Source organism: Dunckerocampus dactyliophorus, chromosome 11 (assembly GCF_027744805.1).
Source record: "Dunckerocampus dactyliophorus isolate RoL2022-P2 chromosome 11, RoL_Ddac_1.1, whole genome shotgun sequence".
NCBI classification, from domain to species: Eukaryota; Metazoa; Chordata; class Actinopteri; order Syngnathiformes; family Syngnathidae; genus Dunckerocampus; species Dunckerocampus dactyliophorus.
This window is the reverse complement of record NC_072829.1, coordinates 3,741,079-3,752,699: the sequence shown is the minus strand read 5'-3', so window position 1 is coordinate 3,752,699 and position 11,621 is coordinate 3,741,079. Positions and strand designations below refer to the sequence as shown.

Here is an 11,621-nt window from a genome sequence, read left to right as displayed (position 1 = left end):
TCTCTTTAGTCTTATCTGTATTGAGAAGGAGATTGTTATCACGACACCAAGCTATGAGGTCCGCCACCTCTCTTCTGTATGATGTTTCAAAACCACCAGTGATCAGGCCGATGACTGTGGTGTCATCCGCAAATTTAATGATGCTTGTGTTGTTCTGGGAGGCCATGCAATCGTAGGTGAAGAGCGTGTAGAGGAGCGAACTCAGCACACACCCCTGTGGGGTCCCAGTGCTCACAATTCTTGAGCTGGATGTGCGATTGTGGACTCTGACTGACTGGGGCCTGCCTGTTAGAAAGTTAAACACCCAGTTACAGAGGGAGGGAGACAGGCCAAGTGTGAGGAGCTTATCTGTGAGTTTGTGGGGGCTGACTGTGTTAAAAGCAGAGCTATAGTCTATAAATAGCATTCTGACATATGTGTCCTGGCCCTGTAGGTGCGAAAGGGCTGTGTGGATGGCAGTGTTGACTGAATCATCCGTGGACCTGTTCTGGCGGTATGCAAACTGTAGAGGGTCCACAGTTGCCGGGATGCTCTTTTTGATGTGGGTCATGACTATTCTTTCAAAGCACTTCATAACAATAGGAGTGAGTGCTATAGGGCGATAGTCATTCAAGCAGGTCACGTTGCTCTTCTTGGGTACGGGCACTATGGTGGTGGACTTAAAGCAGGTCGGTACAGATGCTTGTGCAAGCGACAGGTTAAATATGTCAGCAAGCACATCAGCTAGCTCTGATGAGCAAACCCGAAGTGCACGGCCTGAGATGTTGTCTGGGCCTGCTGCTTTTCGTGGGTTTGTTTTGTTCAGAACCCTGCGCACATCAGCTGATGTCACCATGAGAGGTGAGTCCTGTGTGCGCCCCAAGTCCAGCCACCCTCTCTGCTCATCAGGAGTTTGGGTGTCAAAGAGGGCATAGAACTCATTCAGCTCATCTGGAAGTGTGGTTTGGCTGGACGTGGCTACGCTACTCCGCTGTCAATAGTCTGTGATGTGCTGGAGCCCCGCCCACATGCGCCGAGGGTCTGAGGTGGAATAGTAGCCCTCCAGCTTCTGTCTGTACTGTCTTTTGGCCTCTTGTATGGACCTCCTCAGGTCATATCTGGCCTTTTTGTAGTCCTCAGCAGTGCCCATGACAAATGCAGTCAAACGAGCACGTAGCTTAGCCCTTACATATGACAGTAAAACTCTCGAAAATACAAAATCATAATCTTGAAGATTTTTATGTAAAAAGTATCGGTATCGGCAATACTGGCCCTGTATGTACTTGGTATAACATCGACACAAACATTTGCAGCCCACCCCTAGCAGACGGCGTTTTGCTGGCATTCTGCCCCCTGCTGGTCATACACGGTAGCACTCTCTTTAACTCAACTATAAACAACAGAGGTTTCTATGTGAACTTTATTGGCTGCAGTGTCAGCACGTGTACATTTATATATCTATACAGACATATACCTGAATGTTTGTGAAACATTTAGTGCAACCGACACTTGGCACAAGTCACGTTACAGACGTCTGGAGGCACGTAAGAGGAGCACGTCATCACGTCATGAAAGCACGACTAAAGACACTTTTACACTGAAGCAGCAGGTCAAGCTACACGCTAAGGAAGTTAGCATTAGCAGCAACACTTGTCACATTAAAACGGGCCACACAACACCGCCTGTGACGACACGCAATCGAGTTTTTCATGTCCCGAGTGTGTCACCAAGCAATGAAATGTTCCTTTCTTGGCGACTGGTCATGTGATCAGTGAGCTGACTCTCAGTGTTGGCAGGGAAAAAGCACGAGATGTCACTGCACTTGAAAGAAGTCATCACACACTTCGCACACACACAAGATGCGTACAGGAAGTATCGCTGACAAACTTCATGTAGAAAAGAAGGCTTTCAAGGAACCCACTTAACTCAAACACTTTTTGAAACACTTGACAGAAGAGTTTTATCATGTAAAAAAAATGCTTTTCTCCCTTTGACTTTCAACAGCAGTTTTTAAAACCACTTGGCTAACACGCTAAGCTAAACATCATAAAACGGTGTAGCTGTCATGTAAACAACACATAGTTTTCAAGTACATTAGCTCACAGGCTAGGCTAACATTAGCTACTCTCAGCTGTTACTTGGTCTCGTCCATAAAGATTAGCGTCGGCAGTTTAGCTACTGTAAAAAAAAAAAGTAAGCTAACTTGTCTTGGACACTCTTGAGCAAGGTGTGTTCATTAGCGTCAAGTAAAATACATCAGCAGCACGTTATGGCAACACCTGGATGAAGGTTTGACTTGGATCATGGCCGCAGTAACGCGACAGCGTCTCCGCAGAGACGTCGCATGCGTTACATACTTCCTGGTTACCTCCACGGTGTCCGCCTTGCAAGTCAGCACCACTCTCACGGCTGAACGCCGTCTGTGGAGGCGGAGCTTTCAGAGCGCCCGTCCTTGGCGCCACCCGCCGACTTCTTCTGTTTGTGTTTGAACTTCCGCAACATGCGCACCTGCAGAGCGTGCACAATCTTCAAGTTAATGTCAGTGTTTCCCAGACATTCGTTTATCTGTGGAGGCTCGCCACAGATAGATTTGACACTACTTTTTTTAATATTTAAACTTCTTTTTTTTTAGATTTGGCGCTACCTGTTCACCCTGGCTCACAAATATCACAATCACAACAGTGCATTTTCTCGTACTTCTCAGTCTGAACGCACTTATGCACTCTTACACTTACTCAGTGTAAGTGTAAATATGGAAGTGTGCCATTTGGGACACTTGTCACCCTTAGTAGCCACCATCTTGGCTACGTAGCAGAAGCGGAGGGACTTGTGTGACATAACGGTGGCTGAGGAGCAAACCGTAGCGGTGCAAAGTAGTGAACAGGAGAAGATATATTTAAGAAATATGTCAAAACATACACAACACACCAGCAGCTTTTGATACTATAGCACTCAAGTACAGTACTTTAACACCTAAACACTTTAGCACTCACCAAATTCAGGTTGGCCATTTGAGACACTATGACAGAGAATAGGACGATCATGAGTCACCTTTGGTCCAGCAGCTGAGATGATGATGTGACCTGGAGGCTGCAGCCAAGGTTCTCCGTCCACCTGCACTGGGAAGGCCTTCTTCAGCGTCACACGCATGTAAGTCCCTTGAGCAATCCGAATGCCTGAACGCAGACCACTCTGCACCTGACCCTGCAAACACGCATACACAGGAAAATGAGGTACTGTCCCTTTAAGCGGTCAGGCAGGCACACGGTCACTCACCATGTGCACCACCCCCGTCACCCCCACCACCTCCAGCATGCCGTCATTGATGCTTGGCTTCCTGTAGCGAGCGTCCACCTCAGACCCCCAGAGGTCAGCACCGGAGCCCCAGCTACACACACACAAGGGCAGAGTGACGTCATGAAGTCGGACACGGGGAGGAGGGCGGGGCTCTGACCTGGGGATGTTGAGGAAGATGAGACCCTCGATGTTGGGCAGTGGCACGTGTCGGCCGTCCACATGCAGCTGCAGTTCCCTGTGCAGACTCCTGGTGGCGCTGATCTTCTGCAGGCCCACCTTCACATACACGCCCTTGTTGTGGAACCTGTCAGCCAGCAGAGCGTCTCGCCACGTGACTTCAAACGACACGCAAGTCCATCCTATCCGTTCACAGGAAGCGGACGCGGGGGTGGTACCTGCTGGTGAACTTGTCCGGGTCGTCCTCGCGGGCCAGGTGGAAGTCCAGGCTGAGCTCGGCGTCGATGCCGAGTCCAAAGTAGTTGTTCATGTGGACGATCTGGCGGAACAAACATCAGCTGACACCGGAATGTTCTCTGAACTTTCAGCCGGGGACTTCAGCGGACCTTTGGCGGCTCCAGGAAGTTCTCCTTGCCGTCTTCAGAGACGACCTGCGCATCCAGCAGGATGGTCCAGCGGTCCATCAGGACCTCCTCGGCCTCCTCCACACAGGCGAGGATGTGGGCGACCTCCTCGCCGCTGTAACCCGGCCCCCAGCGCAAGATTCGGGCCAGGTCGTTACCTGCAGCAGAGACCTGTCAGCTGAGACCTTCACGGACCGCAGGAAGACCCGCATGTTCTCTCACCTGTTCCCAGTGGGACAATGCCGACAGGCGGCTCCCGGCAGGCCAGTTTGTGACGGACCGCCTCCAGCACCCCTAGCACCCAGCCCACTGTGCCGTCCCCCCCGCACACCAGCATGCGGAACCTTGGAAGGTCCCGGAATGTGTGGAGGCTGCAGGGATTTTAGTTTCTTTAGAAATAATACTTCATCCAAGCAACCTAAATGTTCTCCACTATGTCTTTTCACCCTGCCAGCGGTCCTCCACTGGAGATGTCAAAAACCTGATGCGGGTTGAGAAGTTTCCGGAAGCTGTAGAGAAGTTCTCTGCCTTTCAGGCCGCCGCTCTTCGGGTTGACAAACACCAGCAGGGGGCGCACGTCCTCGCTAATTTCGTCGTGCTGCCAGAAAACAAGAAGAAAAAGGAGGACATCGTTTTTCTCATGTTCCTGTTTGGGTCCTCATCACCTTCATGACCTCGCATGACCTATCACGACCTTGTGTGACCCTGTACTGAGAGGTTGTAATACTCTTTCTGGCCACAAGAGGCTAAAGAAGCCAATGGCCAGTTTATTAGGTACACATGCACACACTCAGGAGGACCAACACGAGAGCAGGAAGTGCAGCATTGTGGATTCTGTCATGTGATGTCGTTCCAGGTTTTTAGGCTAAAATGATGACCATGGGCGTGTCGTACCGCGATGTCGGGGATGACGAGCGACCAGAGCGACTTGCTGTCGACTCTCGTGTCTTTGGCCAACATGAAGACACGCTCTGCCTCGGAGAAACACAACATCTGCAGTGCCACGGCGCCTGAACACACACACACGCATAAGCTTGAAGTCATGTGATTAACTCGGCCATCATGGCGACCATGTCACCTTGGCTGGCGTAGACGTGACTGATGGAGACCAGGTGACCTTCGGAGAGAGGGCAGATGTAAGGAAAAGGTACGGCAGCGTGAAGAGGAGGAGTCATGGCTGTGTGAACACTCACTCTTGGTGGTCAGATGATCCTGGATCAGCTGCCAGTACTGCTCCCTGGTCAGCAGTGGGGGCAGCCCTCCAATCAGCAGGCTCACCTGCACGGCTTGGTTCCGCCTCTTCACGGCGTAGAAGCGTGTCTGGTTCATCTGCCGCAGTGACACCTGGCACAGACGCAGGTGGAGAACCGTTGTTGCTAATGCTAAAGCTGGCTGCTCACATGTTCAACACGTACAAACAACATAACGGCTAGAATGCGCGCGTGTTGTATGACCTTCCGAATCTCCTGCAGCTTGTCCAGAAGCTTCTCCTGCGGGGTCAGCGTCTGTTTCTGCACTGAGGACACACAAGACGAGAGGCCGTGACCCTCTCTTTAGTTTGTGGCGCCACGCGACCCAGTGGTCACCGTCACTGACCTTGTTTGCTGCTCATGAACACTTCCTGTAGGTCACATCCTGTCACGTCGTCTGCCTGGAAGGACACGTGGATCAGTCCAGAACTCTTTAGAACCTCATCCAAATATAATTTATACAGTATGTATATTTATCAATCACATCAGTAGTAATAATAATAATGTTTATTTGTATTATTAAGTATATAATAATAATAAAAATAATTATGAAATTAAATCATTCTCAAATTAGTGATTTTATTTAGTAGTAAGTAGTATGAATAATTAATAGCAATTAGTATGTTATACGATTATTAAATAATAACCATAATTAATAATATAATGATGATAATTGTTACAAAATGATTTATTTATAAAAGCGGCATAGAATGAATAATAGTCATATAATCCATCCATCCATCCATCTTCTATGCCGCTTCTCCTCATTAGGGTCGTGGGTATGCTGGAGCCTATCCCAGCTGACTTCGGGCGAGAGGCGGGGTACGCCCTGGACTGGTCACCAGCCAATGGCAGGGCACATATAGACAAACAACCATTCACACTCACATTCATACCTATGGACAATTTAGAGTCTCCAATTAACCTAACATGCATGTTTTTGGAATGTGGGAGGAAGCCGGAGAAAACCCACGCACGCACGGGGAGAACATGCAAACTCCACCCAGAAATGGCCAACAGTGTTTCAAACCCAGATCTTCCCAATCTCCTAACTGTGGCAAACATGCTAACCACTAGGCCACCGTTTCACATTTATACTTAATCACAGTTATAATGATATAATTATGTATGACTTCACATAATTAAGTATAATAATAATTATTAATTTGATTTAGTCGTATTAATCATTAGTAGTAATTATGATTATGAAATAATTAGGAGTTATGATAATTACAGCTACAAAAATAATGATAATTACAAAATAATTCTACTCATCATAATTTTTATATTTGTAATTATACAATTATGACTGCAATTGAATCATTTTAAGAATATTACTATTATGATATAATTGTTATAATGACGATGATGATCATTATTATTCTAAAAACCAAAATAGCAATTATTATTAAACATTTATTTATAAAATTAATTGTTATTTGATTATTATTTAATGATAATAAATACTTATAACTATAATTGTAATCCATGATAATAATAATAATATGTTTTGGGCTTTTAGTAGCTTGAAAGTAGAAGCATTTCGACAATTTGAAGTTGAGCTCATTCAAGCGTCTTTCTGAGTATCTTGTCAAGCCAAAAACTTATTATTGTTACAAGATACTCAAATACGCTTGAATGAGTTCAAGTTAAAGTGGTTCTACTTTCAAGCGTGTCGTTCTGATCAGTATTCCAGAACTTTCCAGGCTGAAGGCGGGTCCCTACCTGGACCCCCACCTGCTTGCTGACTTCCGCGAGGACGGACGCAGCTGTGCTACCCTCGGACACAGACACGGCGATGTAATCCGCTCCAGACCTGAAAGACACGCTGACGTTGACTTCCTGTTGACGCATGGTGCGAGAGTAAGTGTCGGCGGGAGAGCGAGAGTATTACCTGGGCCAGCCCCCGTGCACCTTGATGACCTCATTGTTGCAACCTTTGTGCCTCAGCAGCCAGGCGTCGCCGCCGTCCTTCAGGGAATTCCGGTTGTCAGGGCCGCTGTTCCTGTTCAGGACATCGTCGCTGTGGAGACGCTGAAGGCCACCCACCTCCTGCAGCTCGTAGTCCTGTGGCTCATCTGGCAGGTAGAAGGCCCTCAGCGCCGCCCCCTGCAGGACGACGCTGACACTTTACACCATGCTGACATGCTGACCGACATCTTCCATGTTTACTGACCACAACTTCCTCGTTCCTGGTGGCTCTGACGATGGAGACGAGGCGGAAGTGACCCCGTTTGAGGGCGTCGTCGCCGTCAAAGACTTTCAGAAGCTGTTTGCCTGCTCGCCAAAACACACGTTAGCACGTTTGCTCACATTCAATAATAACTTTTCAGTGTTTCCCCCACAGTCATTGAAATAGACTTGCTGCTACCTGTTCCCCTCGCTCATTATAACGGGACTGTCTGAGAACATAGCTTGTCATTCCAACTCTGTACAGTAGATGGCAATGTAACTCTGCTTCTTAACACACCTCATACCACATGGTCTGCCAGATAAGATGTAACAGGAGGGATCAGTGTTGCCAATTTAGCGAGTATTCAGACCCCTCAAGAGTGTCTTTTTAGTGACAAAAAGTAGCAACTTTGACTGGTGTTATTGGACTTTTTTGGAGATTCTAACATGAAAGCCAATATCACTCTTTTCAACGAGCAGCGGGTCCTGCTTTAGGGCGTCTCCATCTTGTTTGTGACATTTAAAAAAAACACGAAAAGACGCACACTTGTTGTTCTACACATATTTGTTTTGATTTTCCTGTTTTTGTCTCTCCCACTGCATCACATTAAAATGACATGCAATTGCATCATGGACACTTATGCATATTATTTGATGACATCAGGTGCCCACCCTCACCAAACCCATTGCCACAGATACATTGTAGTCCTGTGGGAAAACACTGCTTTTTCATTTCATTTGAATTAAGACGGAAGTCGAGCTGACCGTAGTCGGGTGTCGCGTGTTGACTGTCTTTAGACGCCACAGCGGACGGGTCGCCATCACTGCGGTCATCTACAGGAAACAACACAAGACACAGTCATTGTGAAATAATATTACAGATTACTGCAAAGCATGTCAACAGAAGCTTCTCGTGTACCGAGATCATGGCCGCCGCCGTTGTCCTCCGTGATGCGGTAGCAGTGCATCCTGCTGAAGTTTCTGGAGTGGAGGCGGACGCAGGATGGGTGCAGCATCATGCCACGCAGACGTCCCATGGTGCACTCTGGCGCCACACTGAGGTAACATGCTGCGTGACACTGCAGGGACAAGTCGAGGGCTAGTTTGCAGCGGGAATTCACTTTTTACTAGTTTATGTTCTCTGCTGGCCGCTTCTCACCGTGATGTTGCACCACTCGCACTTCATTCCCGCCAGGACGTCGGTGGAGCCGCAGGACCGCCGACACACCTCACACCTGGCGCTGGACACCAGGTTGCCCTCCCGCCAGTGGTGGTGAAACGTGTCCTGCAGACACAAAGTACACACAGCACCACATGAACACACCAGGAAGACATGTTTTTATTTTCAAGACAGGAAGCCCACCTGGTCTCGAGTCCCGTCCGTGTGACAAGCACGACAGTCGGCGCAGGTGAAGGCGGCGCAGTCGGCGTGCACGTGAAGCTCACACACTGAAACACAAGTGTTAGCATGGAGATGTTGCGACCTCATTGGTGGCAGGGCTGCAGAGAACGTCCCCCTCCCCCAGGTATGTGCTGACCTTCACAACGAAGCGCGGCGTTTCCATCCGTCTGCTTCCTGCACACGCAGCACATGCGTCTCTTGCCGGTGTCCGGCCCGAAGCAGTGAGCCACGGGGACCTTCGGGTGAGGGAGGTTGGCACCCCGTTGTGAACAACCAAGTGGTCACATGACGTCAACAACAACAACGTCACTCACCCGCACAGCAGAGGGCGCCATGCTGGAGCACGACGAGCGCAGTGTCTTCAGACATTTCTCGTGACACATGAAGTTACACACTGTGGAGACGACAACACACATCACCATGGCGACGGCAGCTGGGACACATTGCTGCTGTAGCTGCTTAGCAAATGTCACTAGCAGTTAATGTAGCGAGACTGATTTCAAAATAAAACAATGTTGTTTCACATTTGATTGTTATTATTTATCACACACACACACACACACACACACACATAGACACACACATCTTCTGTTGCCATGACAACTACAAGAACACCAAGAGAACGGTTTCTCACCATAGAGCAACACACACACACACACACACACACACACACACACACACGATGGACAACTGGCGTGTTACTGGGCAGAACGTGTGTGTGTGTGTCAGTACGCATTGTATGTCTTGTGAGGACCAGTTTGACAGGAAACTGTCGTGAGGGCATCTATAAGGACATTTAAACACACTACGAAAACATCATGAGGGCATCTTGAGACTATGAGGACATTTAGACACACTGCGAAAACATCTAGATACAAAATGTAAACACAATTAACACATTTAGCAACATATTGAGGACAAAACGAAGACGTGAGACACAACAGCCAACAACATTCGGACAAATAGCAATTCAGTCAGTGTTGAGGACGTCCCCGTCCCTGAAGACAAAACCGTCTACTGTCAACACGGTTGCCAAACAGGGTCAAGCTCGAACGGTACCTTCACACAGGAAGCCGAGCAGTCCCCACAGGAAGTCGCTGCAGTGGTGACAGAACGTCGGTTTGGTCAGCGTGACCCTCTTGAAGCTGTGACCCAGAGCTGGGTTCTGGTAGCGGGTCTTGGCCGCCAGCGGGCTCGCAGTCCGGCTGTCTGTGGCTTCCGGTTCTGCTGGGCAACAGTCGGCCATGTCTGACGAGCAACTTCTACAAAATGTCCACGTCCATCAGCCGAGTTGCGAAGCTAACAGATTATTGAGTCACCGCCGAACCGTGTGGGTCAATACGTGACGTCATCCCACCTTTTGGAGGGAGGGGGCGTGGTCCCGTCCAGTTTATACGCGCCGGGAAACCTTGCTCGTGCACTACCGCGACTGGCGTCCTGATCAAAGACTTCCGCCTTCTCGCGAGGGTCACGTGACGCCCCGGCGCGCGTCACCGCTGTGCCAGCGGGCGTTAATGAGAGGCGTGCACGCCAGTACGACCGAGCATGCCCAGAACCTGTCAACAAGTGTTCTGTTTGGACCTTCACTACTACTACTACTTCTTCTTTTTCTTCTCTCCTCCCTCGCCTCCTTGCGAGTGTCCTAAATGTCTCATGTCCTTCCTCCCTTCCTGTCCTCGCTCACATCCTGTTTCCTCATCACTTTTGTCTTTTCTAAAGGCACATCTTCATGGAAGTCATTCTCGTCGTTCGCTTTAACGATCTAGTTTGGATTACTTTAATGCTGAACTGTTATAGTGATGACAGTGACACTGAATGAATATATGATGTATTTGTTGTGATGATGTGTTGATGCTACGCTTTAAAACCGCACAGTGTTGTCCTATGTATGTAGAATGTATTTATGATGCATATTATGTACTTCTGCTACGCTTTTTAAGTTGTTTACTGTTTTTTCCTGCCATTGAGCGTCTTCAGGCGCTGAATTGCACTCACTAGACATAACCACAAGGTGTCAGTGTAACTCCGCCACAGCTCCAAAACACTTCCTGGCAGTGTAGTTTAGTTCAATTATTGAACAATAACTTGCAAATACAAAACCTTAAAAAATAGGTTTTGTATTTGCAAGTTATTGTTCAATAATTGAACGCTACATCGGTGGGGTGGGTTTTATATACTTTTATATACACTTCTGCCTTTTTCAATTTTCTCGCTTTTGGAGGGAAGAATTATGCAGGGCGCCTCTCAGACCACGTGATCCGAATGGCATGTCCTCGTTGGCGTACAAACACCTGGGGGCGGGGCAATAATCTTTAAACTAGAGATGAGACAAGCAATCGTGAAGCTGCATCAAAGGTCACATTAAATGAAACAACATGACGTCATGCATACTTTTGACGATTCGTTTACCTTGTCAGAACCCAAAAGCCACGCCCCGTTCTTCTATAATAAAACGTCATTCTACCTGTTTGTCCTTCTTAAACTCCTCCCCCTCTCTCACCTCCTCCCCATCCTTCTTTCCTCCCCCTCCTTACTCGGCATGGGCGATACTGCTCATTTATGTATTCATTCGATACAAAGTATTATACAGCAGTCGGATAGTCAATACCCACACTGATACTCTTTACCTTTTCAAAATAATTGAATGTAGAGTGAAATACATAAGATAGATATCTTTTTAAAAATGCAGAAATGTGAGGGGTGTACTCAGTTTTGTGTCATACTGTAAAATATTTTGAGCAATGTCAATCAAGAGTGCAAAATAAGTAAAGAGAAGACTCTCATTCAAATCCAAAGACCTCCTGTGCCCAAGAACAAAAGTTTTTAACAATATATAAATACATAAATATCAACAGTGTAACAAACAACACAACAAAAATATTAGTTAGAATAACTAAATGAAGAAAAGACCAAAAAAACACAAGATAAATGAAAAATATT

At 47.6% G+C, this 11,621-nt stretch overlaps 1 protein-coding gene across 4 annotated transcripts; it reads right to left on the bottom strand.

Moving 5' to 3' along the window:
• Window positions 1-1,209: 1,209 nt before the first annotated feature.
• On the bottom strand, window positions 1,210-10,666 carry LOC129190359 (diacylglycerol kinase theta-like). 4 transcript variants are annotated; one of them, XM_054792976.1, is made up of 23 exons: window positions 9,741-10,666; window positions 8,996-9,075; window positions 8,818-8,917; window positions 8,643-8,728; window positions 8,439-8,564; window positions 8,199-8,358; window positions 8,045-8,113; window positions 7,284-7,384; window positions 7,002-7,216; window positions 6,845-6,923; window positions 5,454-5,508; window positions 5,273-5,373; window positions 5,051-5,201; window positions 4,936-4,974; window positions 4,752-4,867; window positions 4,304-4,455; window positions 4,080-4,228; window positions 3,840-4,015; window positions 3,672-3,772; window positions 3,434-3,580; window positions 3,256-3,367; window positions 3,031-3,183; window positions 1,210-2,487 (listed from the first exon to the last, which is right to left on the bottom strand). In XM_054792976.1, exons 1-23 carry the CDS (start codon window positions 9,925-9,927, stop codon window positions 2,383-2,385), a joined length of 2,760 nt encoding a protein of 919 aa, XP_054648951.1. In that variant the 5' UTR covers window positions 9,928-10,666; the 3' UTR covers window positions 1,210-2,382. The 4 variants fall into 4 exon arrangements, with proteins under 4 accessions (XP_054648951.1, XP_054648954.1, XP_054648950.1 ...); XM_054792979.1 differs by having other exon boundaries at window positions 1,211-2,487; window positions 5,312-5,373; window positions 9,741-10,665; XM_054792975.1 differs by having other exon boundaries at window positions 1,211-2,487; window positions 6,833-6,923; window positions 9,741-10,664.
• Between the last annotated feature and the right edge of the window lie 955 nt (window positions 10,667-11,621).